At 25.9% G+C, this 22,403-nt stretch overlaps 1 protein-coding gene and 1 long non-coding RNA gene across 7 annotated transcripts in view; one reads left to right on the top strand and one right to left on the bottom strand.

Annotated features, from left to right (window-relative positions):
- The window catches only part of LOC143222348 (zinc finger protein 608-like), a 43,149-nt gene that overhangs the window by 11,136 nt on the left and 9,610 nt on the right, over positions 1-22,403 (bottom strand). The window contains exon 1 of one of the 6 annotated variants that reach the window (XM_076448780.1): positions 8,603-9,024. The exons of the other annotated variants lie outside the window; for them this stretch is intronic. Within the exon in view, the coding sequence (XP_076304895.1) occupies positions 8,603-8,620 (18 nt within the window). The 5' untranslated portion in view covers positions 8,621-9,024. Of the gene's footprint in view, positions 1-8,602; positions 9,025-22,403 lie in introns of those variants that run through there. 6 annotated transcript variants of the gene reach the window in all.
- LOC143222349 (uncharacterized) overlaps positions 1-22,403 on the top strand; it is a 44,164-nt gene that overhangs the window by 20,966 nt on the left and 795 nt on the right. The gene's annotated exons all lie outside the window — the stretch shown is intronic.

Here is a 22,403-nt window from a genome sequence, read left to right as displayed (position 1 = left end):
GGTTAAAAAAAAGTGGTGAATTTCAAACATGTAACCTTACGGAACCGTCGAAATTATTAAGTGTGTTCTCATAGCAAAACAGCATCAGTCTATCTACTGTGTCCACCGAGGGGAATCGAACTCCTGATTTTAGCGTTGTAAATCTGAAAACATACTGCTGTCCCAGCGGGGTACAAAATGTCAACTCTTCTTTGTTTGGAATTAAGCACAAAACTACACAATGGGCTATTTGTGCTCTGTCCGTCAGGGGTATCGAAACCCAGTTTCTAGTAGTGTGAGTCCAGAATTACTTAGTAAATGTTAATTTCTGAGATGTTCTATGTAGAAAGTGGATCCAAGATGTTAACATGTTTCAGTTTAAATGTTATTCACTCCCAGATTGGAAAGTAACTAAAGTAAATAAATGTCCCAATGTTGATTACCTATGTTTGAAACATTTCTTAGGATATTTGAATATAATAAACATGTTTTGTTTGTTTTTTATTTACGTATAAACAAGTTAATATGTTTAACATATACCACGTTTCTCTACATAACCTGGCACATTGGAACATAATTGTAGAATGGACGGCAACTGTCCGTTGCGGAGACACAAGTGTAGAGGACGACGTTTCAGACGAAGACGAAAGACAGAAGACTTTCGAAACGCCGTCCTCTGCACTTGTGTCTCCGCAACGGACAGTTGCCGTCCATTCTACAATGTTTCATCATGAGTACTCTGCCTAAACAATCTGTCAAAGAATACTGTCATGAGTTGTTAGAACATGAGAAATAATAATATATCGTTAAACAATAACACAGTGGGAAGTAAGAGTTGCTAAGTTATGAAACAAAATTTAGAATACAATGGATTATACCTGTTATACGACATTATTACTAGGCCTGTTATATATATGTTATACACTTTTTAATTCTCGAAAATGTCTTAAAAAACTAGATAAAATAAATATAAATGCAGTTTTAGGGAAATATAACCTTTCTAATAATGATGTAAAACAATTATAATTATTACAATAAATATAACCTTTCTAATAATGATGTAAAACAATTATAATTATTACAACCTTTCTAATAATGATGTAAAACAATTATAATTATTACAATAAATATAACCTTTCTAATAATGATGTAAAACAATTATAATTATTACAATAAATATAACCTTTCTAATAATGATGTAAAACAATTATAATTATTACAATAAATATAACCTTTCTAATAATGATGTAAAACAATTATAATTATTACAATAAATATAACTACAAAATATAACCTTTCTAATAATGATGTAAAACAATTATAATTATTACAATAAATATAACCTTTCTAATAATGATGTAAAACAATTATAATTATTACAATAAATATAACCTTTCTAATATTGATGTAAAACAATTATAATTATTACAATAAATATAACTACAAAATATAACCTTTCTAATAATGATGTAAAACAATTATAATTATTACAATAAATATAACCTTTCTAATAATGATGTAAAACAATTATAATTATTACAATAAATATAACCTTTCTAATAATGATGTAAAACAATTATAATTATTACAATAAATATAACCTTTCTAATAATGATGTAAAACAATTATAATTATTACAATAAATATAACCTTTCTAATAATGATGTAAAACAATTATAATTATTACAATAAATATAACTTACAATAAATATAACCTTTCTAATAATGATGTAAAACAATTATAATTATTACAATAAATATAACCTTTCTAATAATGATGTAAAACAATTATAATTATTACAATAAATATAACCTTTCTAATAATGATGTAAAACAATTATAATTATTACAATAAATATAACTAAATATAACCTTTCTAATAATGATGTAAAACAATTATAATTATTACAATAAATATAACCTTTCTAATAATGATGTAAAACAATTATAATTATTACAATAAATATAACCTTTCTAATAATGATGTAAAACAATTATAATTATTACAATAAATATAACCTTTCTAATAATGATGTAAAACAATTATAATTATTACAATAAATATAACCTTTCTAATAATGATGTAAAACAATTATAATTATTACAATAAATATATAACCTTTCTAATAATGATGTAAAACAATTATAATTATTACAATAAATATAACCTTTCTAATAATGATGTAAAACAATTATAATTATTACAATAAATATAACCTTTCTAATAATGATGTAAAACAATTATAATTATTACAATAAATATAACCTTTCTAATAATGATGTAAAACAATTATAATTATTACAATAAATATAACCTTTCTAATAATGATGTAAAACAATTATAATTATTACAATAAATATAACCTTTCTAATAATGATGTAAAACAATTATAATTATTACAATAAATATAACCTTTCTAATAATGATGTAAAACAATTATAATTATTACAATAAATATAACTACAAAATATTTCTAATAATGATGTAAAACAATTATAATTATTACAATAAATATAACCTTTTTAATAATGATGTAAAACAATCATAATTATTACAATAAATATAACCTTTCTAATAATGATGTAAAACAATTATAATTATTACAATAAATATAACTACAAAATATAACCTTTCTAATAATGATGTAAAACAATTATAATTATTACAATAAATATAACCTTTCTAATAATGATGTAAAACAATCATAATTATTACAATAAATATAACCTTTCTAATAATGATGTAAAACAATTATAATTATTACAATAAATATAACTACAAAATATAACCTTTCTAATAATGATGTAAAACAATTATAATTATTACAATAAATATAACCTTTCTAATAATGATGTAAAACAATCATAATTATTACAATAAATATAACCTTTCTAATAATGATGTAAAACAATTATAATTATTACAATAAATATAACTACAAAATATAACCTTTCTAATAATGATGTAAAACAATTATAATTATTACAATAAATATAACCTTTCTAATAATGATGTAAAACAATCATAATTATTACAATAAATATAACCTTTCTAATAATGATGTAAAACAATTATAATTATTACAATAAATATAACTACAAAATATAACCTTTCTAATAATGATGTAAAACAATTATAATTATTACAATAAATATAACCTTTCTAATAATGATGTAAAACAATTATAATTATTACAATAAATATAACCTTTCTAATAATGATGTAAAACAATTATAATTATTACAATAAATATAACCTTTCTAATAATGATGTAAAACAATCATAATTATTACAATAAATATAACCTTTCTAATAATGATGTAAAACAATTATCATTATTACAATAAATATAATAAATATAACCTTTCTAATAATGATGTAAAACAATTATAATTATTACAATAAATATAACCTTTCTAATAATGATGTAAAACAATCATAATTATTACAATAAATATAACCTTTCTAATAATGATGTAAAACAATTATAATTATTACAATAAATATAACTACAAAATATAACCTTTCTAATAATGATGTAAAACAATTATAATTATTACAATAAATATAACCTTTCTAATAATGATGTAAAACAATTATAATTATTACAATAAATATAACCTTTCTAATAATGATGTAAAACAATTATAATTATTACAATAAATATAACCTTTCTAATACCTTTCTAATGATGTAAAACAATTATAATTATTACAATAAATATAACCTTTCTAATAATGATGTAAAACAATTATAATTATTACAATAAATATAACCTTTCTAATAATGATGTAAAACAATTATAATTATTACAATAAATATAACCTTTCTAATAATGATGTAAAACAATCATAATTATTACAATAAATATAACCTTTCTAATAATGATGTAAAACAATTATAATTATTACAATAAATATAACCTTTCTAATAATGATGTAAAACAATTATAATTATTACAATAAATATAACCTTTCTAATAATGATGTAAAACAATTATAATTATTACAATAAATATAACCTTTCTAATAATGATGTAAAACAATCATAATTATTACAATAAGTATAACCTTTCTAATAATGATGTAAAACAATCATAATTATTACAATAAATATAACCTTTCTAATAATGATGTAAAACAATTATAATTATTACAATAAATATAACCTTTCTAATAATGATGTAAAACAATTATAATTATTACAATAAATATAACCTTTCTAATAATGATGTAAAACAATTATAATTAACAATAAATATAACCTTTCTAATAATGATGTAAAACAACATTATTACAATAATATAACCTTTCTAATAATGATGTAAAACAATTATAATTATTACAATAAATATAACCTTTCTAATAATGATGTAAAACAATTATAATTATTACAATAAATATAACCTTTCTAATAATGATGTAAAACAATTATAATTATTACAATAAATATAACCTTTCTAATAATGATGTAAAACAATTATAATTATTACAATAAATATAACCTTCTAATAATGATGTAAAACAATCATAATTATTACAATAAATATAACCTTTCTAATAATGATGTAAAACAATTATAATTATTACAATAAATATAACCTTTCTAATAATGATGTAAAACAATTATAATTATTACAATAAATATAACCTTTCTAATAATGATGTAAAACAATTATAATTATTACAATAAATATAACCTTTCTAATAATGATGTAAAACAATCATAATTATTACAATAAATATAACCTTTCTAATAATGATGTAAAACAATTATAATTATTACAATAAATATAACCTTTCTAATAATGATGTAAAACAATTATAATTATTACAATAAATATAACCTTTCTAATAATGATGTAAAACAATTATAATTATTACAATAAATATAACCTTTCTAATAATGATGTAAAACAATTATAATTATTACAATAAATATAACCTTTCTAATAATGATGTAAAACAATTATAATTATTACAATAAATATAACCTTTCTAATAATGATGTAAAACAATTATAATTATTACAATAAATATAACCTTTCTAATAATGATGTAAAACAATTATAATTATTACAATAAATATAACCTTTACATGTAAAACAATTATAATTATTACAATAAATATAACCTTTCTAATAATGATGTAAAACAATTATAACTATTACAATAAATATAACCTTTCTAATAATGATGTAAAACAATTATAATTATTACAATAAATATAACCTTTCTAATAATGATGTAAAACAATTATAATTATTACAATAAATATAACCTTTCTAATAATGATGTAAAACAATTATAATTATTACAATAAATATAACCTTTCTAATAATGATGTAAAACAATTATAATTATTACAATAAATATAACCTTTCTAATAATGATGTAAAACAATTATAATTATTACAATAAATATAACCTTTCTAATAATGTAAAACAATTATAATTATTACAATATATAACCCTTCAATTGATAAAACAATTATTACAATAAATATAACCTTTCTAATAATGATGTAAAACAATTATAATTATTACAATAAATATAACCTTTCTAATAATGATGTAAAACAATTATAATTATTACAATAAATATAACCTTTCTAATAATGATGTAAAACAATTATAATTATTACAATAAATATAACCTTTCTAATAATGATGTAAAACAATTATAAATTACAATAAATATAACCTTTCTAATAATGATGTAAAACAATTATAATTATTACAATAAATATAACCTTTCTAATAATGATGTAAAACAATTATAATTATTACAATAAATATAACCTTTCTAATAATGATGTAAAACAATTATAATTATTACAATAAATATAACCTTTCTAATAATGATGTAAAACAATTATAATTATTACAATAAATATAACCTTTCTAATAATGATGTAAAACAATTATAATTATTACAATAAATATAACCTTTCTAATAATGATGTAAAACAATTATAATTATTACAATAAATATAACCTTTCTAATAATGATGTAAAACAATTATAATTATTACAATAAATATAACCTTTCTAATAATGATGTAAAACAATTATAATTATTACAATAAATATAACCTTTCTAATAATGATGTAAAACAATTATAATTATTACAATAAATATAACCTTTCTAATAATGATGTAAAACAATTATAATTATTACAATAAATATAACCTTTCTAATAATGATGTAAAACAATTATAATTATTACAATAAATATAACCTTTCTAATAATGATGTAAAACAATTATAATTATTACAATAAATATAACCTTTCTAATAATGATGTAAAACAATTATAATTATTACAATAAATATAACCTTTCTAATAATGATGTAAAACAATTATAATTATTACAATAAATATAACCTTTCTAATAATGATGTAAAACAATTATAATTATTACAATAAATATAACCCTTTCTAATAATGATGTAAAACAATTATAATTATTACAATAAATATAACCTTTCTAATAATGATGTAAAACAATTATAATTATTACAATAAATATAACCTTTCTAATAATGATGTAAAACAATTATAATTATTACAATAAATATAACCTTTCTAATAATGATGTAAAACAATTATAATTATTACAATAAATATAACCTTTCTAATAATGATGTAAAACAATTATAATTATTACAATAAATATAACCTTTCTAATAATGATGTAAAACAATTATAATTATTACAATAAATATAACCTTTCTAATAATGATGTAAAACAATTATAATTATTACAATAAATATAACCTTTCTAATAATGATGTAAAACAATTATAATTATTACAATAAATATAACCTTTCTAATAATGATGTAAAACAATTATAATTATTACAATAAATATAACCTTTCTAATAATGATGTAAAACAATTATAATTATTACAATAAATATAACCTTTCTAATAATGATGTAAAACAATTATAATTATTACAATAAATATAACCTTTCTAATAATGATGTAAAACAATTATAATTATTACAATAAATATAACCTTTCTAATAATGATGTAAAACAATTATAATTATTACAATAAATATAACCTTTCTAATAATGATGTAAAACAATCATAATTATTACAATAAATATAACCTTTCTAATAATGATGTAAAACAATTATAATTATTACAATAAATATAACCTTTCTAATAATGATGTAAAACAATTATAATTATTACAATAAATATAACCTTTCTAATAATGATGTAAAACAATTATAATTATTACAATAAATATAACCTTTCTAATAATGATGTAAAACAATTATAATTATTACAATAAATATAACCTTTCTAATAATGATGTAAAACAATTATAATTATTACAATAAATATAACCTTTCTAATAATGATGTAAAACAATTATAATTATTACAATAAATATAACCTTCTAATAATGATGTAAAACAATTATAATTATTACTAATAATGATAACAATTATAATTATTACAATAAATATAACCTTTCTAATAATGATGTAAAACAATTACAATTACAATAAATATACAAAATATAACCTTTCTAATAATGATGTAAAACAATTATAATTATTACAATAAATATAACCCTTCTAATATTGATGTAAAACAATTATAATTATTACAATAAATATAACCTTTCTAATAATGATGTAAAACAATTATAATTATTACAATAAATATAACTGCATAACCTGTACATTTATTTATGAGATTGTTTGGTTTTGATAAAGTTCCTTTAATTTCGAAAAAAAACAACAAAATTCACAAATTTACCTTTTTATCGATAAACCGGGAATATTATTTAGTTTATCACTAATAACACCTGTAAAAGTTTCGCACCTTCACGCTTGCGCCAGACTATCCAAATTTGAAATATATTTTATTGTCATGAGTTAATTATTCCAAACTGTTGAAAACCAACACTCGAAAACGACAAACTGTTTAATTAATCAGCTATTTAATATTCAAACTTTATAAAGCAATTTTCCTTACACCAGTTTAAAGTGGTAGAAATTCTTGGCATTTCGCAATTACTTAGTAAGTACTTTCCAGCAAGCAAAGTTTAGTCCGTATTATAAAGTTTGTTTGTTTCTAATGGTAGTTGGATTACAAATTATGTATAACGTTCATATGAAGATGGTGCAAATAAGCCTATACGTTTATACATCTACTGTTTACATTCAAATATACTATACAGCCTACAGAAGACTATATTCTGTCATTATACAATCCGATATGACGGTTAATGGCACTAATTTCAACCTACGTGGGCTAGGTTAGACATTTATAGTGTCGGCAAAGCTAACTTACCAGTATAAAGAGAGACACTATAAGGCTAAATCCAGCCTGTTTGAACAGTATAAGATAACATTCGTGTTGTTAAGACCAATTCCGACAGTTCTGAGACAGAAGAGAAGTGATTAGTTTTGGTAAGACTAGTTCCGGTCTATTTTCGCCAGGTTTAACGCTTTCAGTGTTCATAAGACTACTGATGATAACAATAATTCCAACCTATTTCGATAAAACAGTATTAGGGTTCATAAAATAGTGGTGTTAACCCTAGCCAGATGCGACAATATTGGCGTTTGTGAGACTTATTCTGACCTACCTGTGCGAGGTGAGACATTACAGCCTGAGTCTTTTATAACCATTCCAAACATTCCATGTTCTCAAAAACTGATGAATCAACATGGAACCAGCGTCATCGACAACGATATCACGTAACCAGAAACAACATCTGTGATAGACATGTGGTTTCTACTCGATTCTGACTTCGTACTAAACGCAGGTGCCTGTTTAAACAATAAACCTGCAGTGGTAGAGCGCCTCGATAAGGAATGTTTTCTAGTACAGTGTTTTGCGGCGTTTAGAAAAATATTATCTAAGCTCTTGTTAAGATAAGCCAGTAGATTTCTAACATTTTGTAAACTATTACTGATTAATCAGCAAAATAACATGATATTTCAACCTCGAACTTAAAAAAAAAATGGCAAGAGATATGTAAACTTGAGATGTGTAGACTTTAGATATGTAAACTTGAGATATGTAAACTTGATCGACTTAACTTAGCTATGAATTCTTAAATTTTAAACATCCCAAAGACAGTAGCATGTTTACGTGAGGTTATAAAATGGGCTGTAATGCATATGGACTTTGATTGTCTCTACCTTACAATCACCTAAAGCAAATACATGATAAACGATTAGTACACTAGGTACGTAAATGTGTACCATATCCAAACATCTTTTCAACGACGTGCTTACATAATACATTTTTTATACAATGTACTTAATCCTACACTACATCATACACCTGTTTATATAATGTACTTAATCCTACACTACATCATACATCTGTTTATACAATGTACTTAATCCTTCACTACATCATACATCTGTTTATACAATGTACTTAATCCTACACTACATCATACATCTGTTTATATAATGTACTTAATCCTGCACTACATCATACATCTGTTTATATAATGTACTTAATCCTGCACTACATCATACATCTGTTTATATAATGTACTTAATCCTGCACTACATCATACATCTGTTTATATAATGTACTTAATCCTGCACTACATCATACATCTGTTTATATAATGTACTTAATCCTACACTACATCATACATCTGTTTATACAATGTACTTAATCCTACACTACATCATACATCTGTTTATATAATGTACTTAATCCTGCACTACATCATACATCTGTTTATATAATGTACTTAATCCTGCACTACATCATACATCTGTTTATATAATGTACTTAATCCTGCACTACATCATACATCTGTTTATATAATGTACTTAATCCTGCACTACATCATACATCTGTTTATATAATGTGCTTAATCCTGCACTACATCATACATCTGTTTATACAATGTACTTAATCCTACACTACATCATACATCTGTTTATACAATGTGCTTAATCCTACACTACATCATACATCTGTTTATATAATGTACTTAATCCTGCACTACATCACACATCTGTTTATATAATGTACTTAATCCTACACTACGTCATACATCTGTTTACATAATGTACTTAATCCTGCACTACATCATACATCTGTTTATATAATGTACTTAATCCTGCACTACATCACACATCTGTTTATACAATGTACTTAATCCTACACTACATCATACATCTGTTTATATAATGTTTATATAATGTACTTAATCCTGCACTACATCACACATCTGTTTATATAATGTACTTAATCCTGCACTACATCATACATCTGTTTATATAATGTACTTAATCCTACACTACGTCATACATCTGTTTATATAGTGTACTTAATCCTACACTACATCATACATCTGTTTATATAATGTACTTAATCCTGCACTACATCACATATCTGTTTATACAATGTACTTAATCCTACACTACATCATACGTCTGTTTATATAATGTTTTATATAATGTGCTTAATCCTGTGCTGCATCATACGTCTGTTTATATAATGTACTTAATCCTGCACTATATCACACATCTGTTTATACAATGTACTTAATCCTGCACTACATCATACATCTGTTTATATAATGTACTTAATCCTACACTACATCATACATCTGTTTATATAATGTACTTAATCCTGCACTACATCACACATCTGTTTATACAATGTACTTAATCCTACACTACATCATACATCTGTTTATATAATGTTTATATAATGTACTTAATCCTACACTACATCATACATCTGTTTATATAATGTACTTAATCCTGCACTACATCATACATCTGTTTATATAATGTACTTAATCCTGCACTACATCATACATCTGTTTATATAATGTACTTAATCCTGCACTACATCATACATCTGTTTATATAATGTACTTAATCCTGCACTACATCATACATCTGTTTATATAATGTACTTAATCCTGCACTACATCATACATCTGTTTATATAATGTACTTAATCCTGCACTACATCATACATCTGTTTATATAATGTACTTAATCCTACACTACATCATACATCTGTTTATACAATGTACTTAATCCTACACTACATCATACATCTGTTTATATAATGTACTTAATCCTGCACTACATCATACATCTGTTTATATAATGTACTTAATCCTGCACTACATCATACATCTGTTTTATATAATGTACTTAATCCTGCACTACATCATACATCTGTTTATACAATGTACTTAATCCTGCACTACATCATACATCTGTTTATATAATGTGCTTAATCCTGCACTACATCATACATCTGTTTATACAATGTACTTAATCCTACACTACATCATACATCTGTTTATACAATGTGCTTAATCCTACACTACATCATACATCTGTTTATATAATGTACTTAATCCTGCACTACATCACACATCTGTTTATATAATGTACTTAATCCTACACTACGTCATACATCTGTTTACATAATGTACTTAATCCTGCACTACATCATACATCTGTTTATATAATGTACTTAATCCTGCGCTACATCACACATCTGTTTATACAATGTACTTAATCCTACACTACATCATACATCTGTTTATATAATGTTTATATAATGTACTTAATCCTGCACTACATCACACATCTGTTTATATAATGTACTTAATCCTGCACTACATCATACATCTGTTTATATAATGTACTTAATCCTACACTACGTCATACATCTGTTTATATAGTGTACTTAATCCTACACTACATCATACATCTGTTTATATAATGTACTTAATCCTGCACTACATCACACATCTGTTTATACAATGTACTTAATCCTACACTACATCATACATCTGTTTATATAATGTTTATATAATGTACTTAATCCTGTGCTACATCATACATCTGTTTATATAATGTACTTAATCCTGCACTATATCACACATCTGTTTATACAATGTACTTAATCCTGCACTACATCATACATCTGTTTATATAATGTACTTAATCCTACACTACATCATACATCTGTTTATATAATGTACTTAATCCTGCACTACATCACACATCTGTTTATACAATGTACTTAATCCTACACTACATCATACATCTGTTTATATTATGTTTATATAATGTACTTAAACCTACACTACATCATACATCTGTTTATATAATGTACTTAATCCTGCACTACGTCATACATCTGTTTACATAATGTACTTAATCCTGCACTACATCATACATCTGTTTATATAATGTACTTAATCCTGCACTACATCACACATCTGTTTATACAATGTACTTAATCCTACACTACATCATACATCTGTTTATATAATGTACTTAATCCTGCACTACATCACACATCTGTTTATACAATGTACGTAATCCTACACTACATCATACATCTGTTTATATAATGTTTATATAATGTACTTAATCCTACACTACATCATAGATCTGTTTATATAATGTACTTAATCCTGCACTACATCATACATCTGTTTATATAATGTACTTAATCCTGCACTATATCACACATCTGTTTATACAATGTACTTAATCCTGCACTACATCATACATCTGTTTATATAATGTACTTAATCCTACACTACATCATACATCTGTTTATATAATGTACTTAATCCTGCACTACATCACACATCTGTTTATACAATGTACGTAATCCTACACTACATCATACATCTGTTTATATAATGTTTATATAATGTACTTAATCCTACACTACATCATAGATCTGTTTATATAATGTACTTAATCCTGCACTACATCATACATCTGTTTATATAATGTACTTAATCCTGCACTACATCATACATCTGTTTATATAATGTACTTAATCCTGCACTACATCATACATCTGTTTATATAATGTACTTAATCCTGCACTACATCATACATCTGTTTATATAATGTACTTAATCCTACACTACATCATACATCTGTTTATACAATGTACTTAATCCTACACTACATCATACATCTGTTTATATTATGTTTATATAATGTACTTAATCCTACACTACATCATACATCTGTTTATATAATGTACTTAATCCTGCACTACGTCATACATCTGTTTACATAATGTACTTAATCCTGCACTACATCATACATCTGTTTATATAATGTACTTAATCCTGCACTACATCACACATCTGTTTATACAATGTACTTAATCCTACACTACATCATACATCTGTTTATATTATGTTTATATAATGTACTTAATCCTACACTACATCATACATCTGTTTATATAATGTACTTAATCCTGCACTACGTCATACATCTGTTTACATAATGTACTTAATCCTGCACTACATCATACATCTGTTTATATAATGTACTTAATCCTGCACTACATCACACATCTGTTTATACAATGTACTTAATCCTACACTACATCATACATCTGTTTATATAATGTTTATATAATGTACTTAATCCTGCACTACATCACACATCTGTTTATATAATGTACTTAATCCTGCACTATATCACACATCTGTTTATACAATGTACTTAATCCTGCACTACATCATACATCTGTTTATATAATGTACTTAATCCTACACTACATCATACATCTGTTTATATAATGTACTTAATCCTGCACTACATCACACATCTGTTTATACAATGTACGTAATCCTACACTACATCATACATCTGTTTATATAATGTTTATATAATGTACTTAATCCTACACTACATCATAGATCTGTTTATATAATGTACTTAATCCTGCACTACATCATACATCTGTTTATATAATGTACTTAATCCTGCACTACATCATACATCTGTTTATATAATGTACTTAATCCTGCACTACATCATACATCTGTTTATATAATGTACTTAATCCTGCACTACATCATACATCTGTTTATATAATGTACTTAATCCTACACTACATCATACATCTGTTTATACAATGTACTTAATCCTACACTACATCATACATCTGTTTATATAATGTACTTAATCCTGCACTACATCATACATTTGTTTATATAATGTACTTAATCCTACACTACATCATACATCTGTGTATATAATGTACTTAATCCTGCACTACATCATACATCTGTTTATGTAATGTACTTAATCCTGCACTACATCATACATCTGTTTATATAATGTACTTAATCCTGCACTACATCATACATCTGTTTATATAATGTGCTTAATCCTGCACTACATCATACATCTGTTTATATAATGTACTTAATCCTACACTACAACATACATCTGTTTATACAATGTGCTTAATCCTACACTACATCATACATCTGTTTATATAATGTACTTAATCCTGCACTACATCACACATCTGTTTATATAATGTACTTAATCCTACACTACGTCATACATCTGTTTACATAATGTACTTAATCCTGCACTACATCATACATCTGTTTATATAATGTACTTAATCCTGCACTACATCACACATCTGTTTATACAATGTACTTAATCCTACACTACATCATACATCTGTTTATATAATGTTTATATAATGTACTTAATCCTGCATCCTGCGCTACATCACACATCTGTTTATATAATGTACTTAATCCTACACTACGTTATAAATCTGTTTATATAGTGTACTTAATCCTACACTACATCATACATCTGTTTATATAATGTACTTAATCCTGCACTACATCACACATCTGTTTATACAATGTACTTAATCCTACACTACATCATACATCTGTTTATATAATGTACTTAATCCTGCACTACATCACACATCTGTTTATACAATGTACTTAATCCTGCACTATATCACACATCTGTTTATACAATGTACTTAATCCTGCACTACATCATACATCTGTTTATATAATGTACTTAATCCTACACGTCATACATCTGTTTATATAATGTACTTAATCCTGCACTACATCATACATCTGTTTATACAAGGTACTTAATCCTACACTACATCATACATCTTTTCTATGTAAAGTGTTTTCTCAGCCCAAATGAGCTGTTTTGCATATAAACATCATACATCTGTTTATACAATGTGCTTAATCCTACACTACATCATACATCTGTTTATATAATGTACTTAATCATGCACCACATCACACATCTGTTTATATAATGTACTTAATCCTACACTACGTCATACATCTGTTTACATAATGTACTTAATCCTGCACTACATCATACATCTGTTTATATAATGTACTTAATCCTGCACTACATCACACATCTGTTTATACAATGTACTTAATCCTACACTACATCATACATCTGTTTATATAATGTACTTAATCCTGCACTACATCACACATCTGTTTATATAATGTACTTAATCCTGCACTACATCATACATCTGTTTACATAATGTACTTAATGCTGCACTACGTCATACATCTGTTTATATAATGTACTTAATCCTACACTACGTCATACATCTGTTTATATAGTGTACTTAATCCTACACTACATCATACATCTGTTTATATAATGTACTTAATCCTGCACTACATCATACATCTGTTTATACAATGTACTTAATCCTACACTACATCATACATCTGTTTATATAATGTACTTAATCCTACACTACATCATACATCTGTTTATATAATGTACTTAATCCTGCACTACATCATACATCTGTTTATATAATGTACTTAATCCTGCACTACATCATACATCTGTTTATATAATGTACTTAATCCTGCACTACATCATACATCTGTTTATATAATGTACTTAATCCTGCACTACATCATACATCTGTTTATATAATGTACTTAATCCTACACTACATCATACATCTGTTTATACAATGTACTTAATCCTACACTACATCATACATCTGTTTATATAATGTACTTAATCCTGCACTACATCATACATCTGTTTATATAATGTACTTAATCCTACACTACATCATACATCTGTGTATATAATGTACTTAATCCTGCACTACATCATACATCTGTTTATGTAATGTACTTAATCCTGCACTACATCATACATCTGTTTATATAATGTACTTAATCCTGCACTACATCATACATCTGTTTATATAATGTGCTTAATCCTGCACTACATCATACATCTGTTTATATAATGTACTTAATCCTACACTACAACATACATCTGTTTATACAATGTGCTTAATCCTACACTACATCATACATCTGTTTATATAATGTACTTAATCCTGCACTACATCACACATCTGTTTATATAATGTACTTAATCCTACACTACGTCATACATCTGTTTAAATAATGTACTTAATCCTGCACTACATCATACATCTGTTTATATAATGTACTTAATCCTGCACTACATCACACATCTGTTTATACAATGTACTTAATCCTACACTACATCATACATCTGTTTATATAATGTTTATATAATGTACTTAATCCTGCACTACATCACACATCTGTTTATATAATGTACTTAATCCTACACTACGTTATAAATCTGTTTATATAGTGTACTTAATCCTACACTACATCATACATCTGTTTATATAATGTACTTAATCCTGCACTACATCACACATCTGTTTATACAATGTACTTAATCCTACACTACATCATACATCTGTTTATATAATGTACTTAATCCTGCACTACATCACACATCTGTTTATACAATGTACTTAATCCTGCACTATATCACACATCTGTTTATACAATGTACTTAATCCTGCACTACATCATACATCTGTTTATATAATGTACTTAATCCTACACGTCATACATCTGTTTATATAATGTACTTAATCCTGCACTACATCATACATCTGTTTATACAATGTACTTAATCCTACACTACATCATACATCTTTTCTATGTAAAGTGTTTTCTCAGCCCAAATGAGCCGTTTTTGCATATAAACATCATACATCTGTTTATACAATGTGCTTAATCCTACACTACATCATACATCTGTTTATATAATGTACTTAATCCTGCACCACATCACACATCTGTTTATATAATGTACTTAATCCTACACTACGTCATACATCTGTTTACATAATGTATTTAATCCTGCACTACATCATACATCTGTTTATATAATGTACTTAATCCTGCACTACATCACACATCTGTTTATACAATGTACTTAATCCTACACTACATCATACATCTGTTTATATAATGTACTTAATCCTGCACTACATCACACATCTGTTTATATAATGTACTTAATCCTGCACTACATCATACATCTGTTTACATAATGTACTTAATCCTGCACTACGTCATACATCTGTTTATATAATGTACTTAATCCTACACTACGTCATACATCTGTTTATATAGTGTACTTAATCCTACACTACATCATACATCTGTTTATATAATGTACTTAATCCTGCACTACATCATACATCTGTTTATACAATGTACTTAATCCTACACTACATCATACATCTGTTTATATAATGTACTTAATCCTGCACTACATCATACATCTGTTTATATAATGTACTTAATCCTGCACTACATCATACATCTGTTTATATAATGTACTTAATCCTGCACTACATCATACATCTGTTTATATAATGTACTTAATCCTGCACTACATCATACATCTGTTTATATAATGTACTTAATCCTACACTACATCATACATCTGTTTATACAATGTACTTAATCCTACACTACATCATACATCTGTTTTATATAATGTACTTAATCCTGCACTACATCATACATCTGTTTATATAATGTACTTAATCCTGCACTACATCATACATCTGTTTATATAATGTACTTAATCCTGCACTACATCATACATCTGTTTATATAATGTACTTAATCCTGCACTACATCATACATCTGTTTATATAATGTGCTTAATCCTGCACTACATCAGACATCTGTTTATACAATGTACTTAATCCTACACTACATCATACATCTGTTTATACAATGTGCTTAATCCTACACTACATCATACATCTGTTTATATAATGTACTTAATCCTGCACTACATCACACATCTGTTTATATAATGTACTTAATCCTACACTACGTCATACATCTGTTTACATAATGTACTTAATCCTGCACTACATCATACATCTGTTTATATAATGTACTTAATCCTGCACTACATCACACATCTGTTTATACAATGTACTTAATCCTACACTACATCATACATCTGTTTATATAATGTTTATATAATGTACTTAATCCTGCACTACATCACACATCTGTTTATATAATGTACTTAATCCTGCACTATATCACACATCTGTTTATACAATGTACTTAAGTCTGCACTACATCATACATCTGTTTATATAATGTACTTAATCCTGCACTACATCATACATCTGTTTATATAATGTGCTTAATCCTGCACTACATCATACATCTGTTTATATAATGTACTTAATCCTACACTACATCATACATCTGTTTATACAATGTGCTTAATCCTACACTACATCATACATCTGTTTATATAATGTACTTAATCCTGCACTACATCACACATCTGTTTATATAATGTACTTAATCCTACACTACGTCATACATCTGTTTACATAATGTACTTAATCCTGCACTACATCATACATCTGTTTATATAATGTACTTAATCCTGCACTACATCACACATCTGTTTATACAATGTACTTAATCCTACACTACATCATACATCTGTTTATATAATGTACTTAATCCTGCACTACATCACACATCTGTTTATATAATGTACTTAATCCTGCACTACATCATACATCTGTTTATATAATGTACTTAATCCTATACTACGTCATACATCTGTTTATATAGTGTACTTAATCCTACACTACATCATACATCTGTTTATATAATGTACTTAATCCTGCACTACATCACACATCTGTTTATACAATGTACTTAATCCTACACAACATCATACATCTGTTTATATAATGTTTATATAATGTACTTAATCCTGTGCTACATCATACATCTGTTTATATAATGTACTTAATCCTGCACTACATCATACATCTGTTTATATAATGTGCTTAATCCTGCACTACATCAGACATCTGTTTATACAATGTACTTAATCCTACACTACATCATACATCTGTTTATACAATGTGCTTAATCCTACACTACATCATACATCTGTTTATATAATGTACTTAATCCTGCACTACATCACACATCTGTTTATATAATGTACTTAATCCTACACTACGTCATACATCTGTTTACATAATGTACTTAATCCTGCACTACATCATACATCTGTTTATATAATGTACTTAATCCTGCACTACATCACACATCTGTTTATACAATGTACTTAATCCTACACTACATCATACATCTGTTTATATAATGTTTATATAATGTACTTAATCCTGCACTACATCACACATCTGTTTATATAATGTACTTAATCCTGCACTATATCACACATCTGTTTATACAATGTACTTAATCCTGCACTACATCATACATCTGTTTATATAATGTACTTAATCCTGCACTACATCATACATCTGTTTATATAATGTGCTTAATCCTGCACTACATCATACATCTGTTTATATAATGTACTTAATCCTACACTACATCATACATCTGTTTATACAATGTGCTTAATCCTACACTACATCATACATCTGTTTATATAATGTACTTAATCCTGCACTACATCACACATCTGTTTATATAATGTACTTAATCCTACACTACGTCATACATCTGTTTACATAATGTACTTAATCCTGCACTACATCATACATCTGTTTATATAATGTACTTAATCCTGCACTACATCACGCATCTGTTTATACAATGTACTTAATCCTACACTACATCATACATCTGTTTATATAATGTTTATATAATGTACTTAATCCTGCACTACATCACACATCTGTTTATATAATGTACTTAATCCTGCACTACATCATACATCTGTTTATATAATGTACTTAATCCTATACTACGTCATACATCTGTTTATATAGTGTACTTAATCCTACACTACATCATACATCTGTTTATATAATGTACTTAATCCTGCACTACATCACACATCTGTTTATACAATGTACTTAATCCTACACTACATCATACATCTGTTTATATAATGTTTATATAATGTACTTAATCCTGTGCTACATCATACATCTGTTTATACAATGTACTTAATCCTGCACTACATCATACATCTGTTTATATAATGTACTTAATCCTACACGTCATACATCTGTTTATATAATGTACTTAATCCTGCACTACATCATACATCTGTTTATACAATGTACTTAATCCTACACTACATCATACATCTGTTTATACAATGTGCTTAATCCTACACTACATCATACATCTGTTTATATAATGTACTTAATCCTGCACATCACACATCTGTTTATATAATGTACTTAATCCTACACTACGTCATACATCTGTTTACATAATGTACTTAATCCTGCACTACATCATACATCTGTTTATATAATGTACTTAATCCTGCACTACATCACACATCTGTTTATACAATGTACTTAATCCTGCACTACATCATACATCTGTTTATATAATGTACTTAATCCTACACTACGTCATACATCTGTTTATATAGTGTACTTAATCCTACACTACATCATACATCTGTTTATATAATGTACTTAATCCTGCACTACATCACACATCTGTTTATACAATGTACTTAATCCTACACTACATCATACATCTGTTTATATAATGTTTATATAATGTACTTAATCCTGCACTACATCACACATCTGTTTATATAATGTACTTAATCCTGCACTACATCATACATCTGTTTACATAATGTACTTAATCCTGCACTACATCATACATCTGTTTATATAATGTACTTAATCCTACACTACGTCATACATCTGTTTATATAGTGTACTTAATCCTACACTACATCATACATCTGTTTATATAATGTACTTAATCCTGCACTACATCACACATCTGTTTATACAATGTACTTAATCCTACACTACATCATACATCAGTTTATATAATGTTTATATAATGTACTTAATCCTGTGCTACATCATACATCTGTTTATATAATGTACTTAATCCTGCACTATATCACACATCTGTTTATACAATGTACTTAATCCTGCACTACATCATACATCTGTTTATATAATGTACTTAATCCTACACGTCATACATCTGTTTATATAATGTATTTAATCCTGCACTACATCATACATCTGTTTATAGAATGTACTTAATCCTACACTACGTCATACATCTGTTTATACAATGTACTTAATCCTACACTACGTCATACATCTGTTTATATAATGTACTTAATCCTACACTACATCATACACCTGTTTATATAATGTACTTAATCCTGCACTACATCATACATCTGTTTATATAATGTACTTAATCCTGCACTACATCATACATCTGTTTATATAATGTACTTAATCCTACACTACATCATACATCTGTTTATACAATGTACTTAATCCTACACTACGTCATACATCTGTTTCTATAATGTACTTAATCCTGCACGACATCATACATCTGTTTATATAATGTACTTAATCCTGCACGACATCATACATCTGTTTATACAATGTACTTAATTCTACACTATATATTTTGTTAATGATACGTCTCTACCTGCACCTACAATATTCGTCTTTTAAAACGACGTAACTAATCGCACATATATCGTTTTATTCAGCCTCTCTGTAGCACATGATTCAGTGTGTGTCACGCAACTTCTAATTCGCTGTCCCAACGAATGGTCTTGGTTTGTCTGAAGGTAAAAAAGACTTACTCCATCACTTGGGAAACCCCGGGAACTTCCCGAAAGTCCATTGTCCTAAACTAATCGTCTCGTCAACTTTCAAAGGGTGGTTAATAAATAATCTCGACTCCAAGGTTTGCATCAAGATAAAATTTGTCATTCAACCCCGCTCGGTATTTTGCAAAAAAGTACTTTTATGGGGACTTCCCGAAAGCGAATCTCAAATTTGACATTGATTTACAATGAAGCACGTCAATAAGTAGGCCTAATAATTACCATTACAATGAAGCACGTCAAAAGTAGGCCTAATAATTACCATTACAATGAAGCACGTCAAAAAGTAGGCCTAATAATTACCATTACAATGAAGCACGTCAAAAAGTAGGCCTAATAATTACCAATAATAATTTGGTTAAAGTAATTAAATTTGCATTATTACAACAACGATAAACGAACTGATAAAGTGTAAAATAATGAATACAATAAATATTAAATTTATCTTACAATTGTGGTCCTTTAAATTGGGCCTCAGGCCCATGAGATTGATAACCACCTTGTGTTAATTATTAAACTAGGTTTCAATTCGTTTTTGCTCAATTTCTACTCTGTATAATCTAAAAAAATCAA

Source organism: Tachypleus tridentatus, chromosome 8 (genome assembly GCF_004210375.1).
Source record: "Tachypleus tridentatus isolate NWPU-2018 chromosome 8, ASM421037v1, whole genome shotgun sequence".
Taxonomy (NCBI): domain Eukaryota; kingdom Metazoa; phylum Arthropoda; class Merostomata; order Xiphosura; family Limulidae; genus Tachypleus; species Tachypleus tridentatus.
This window is presented reverse-complemented; position numbering and strand designations above follow the sequence as displayed.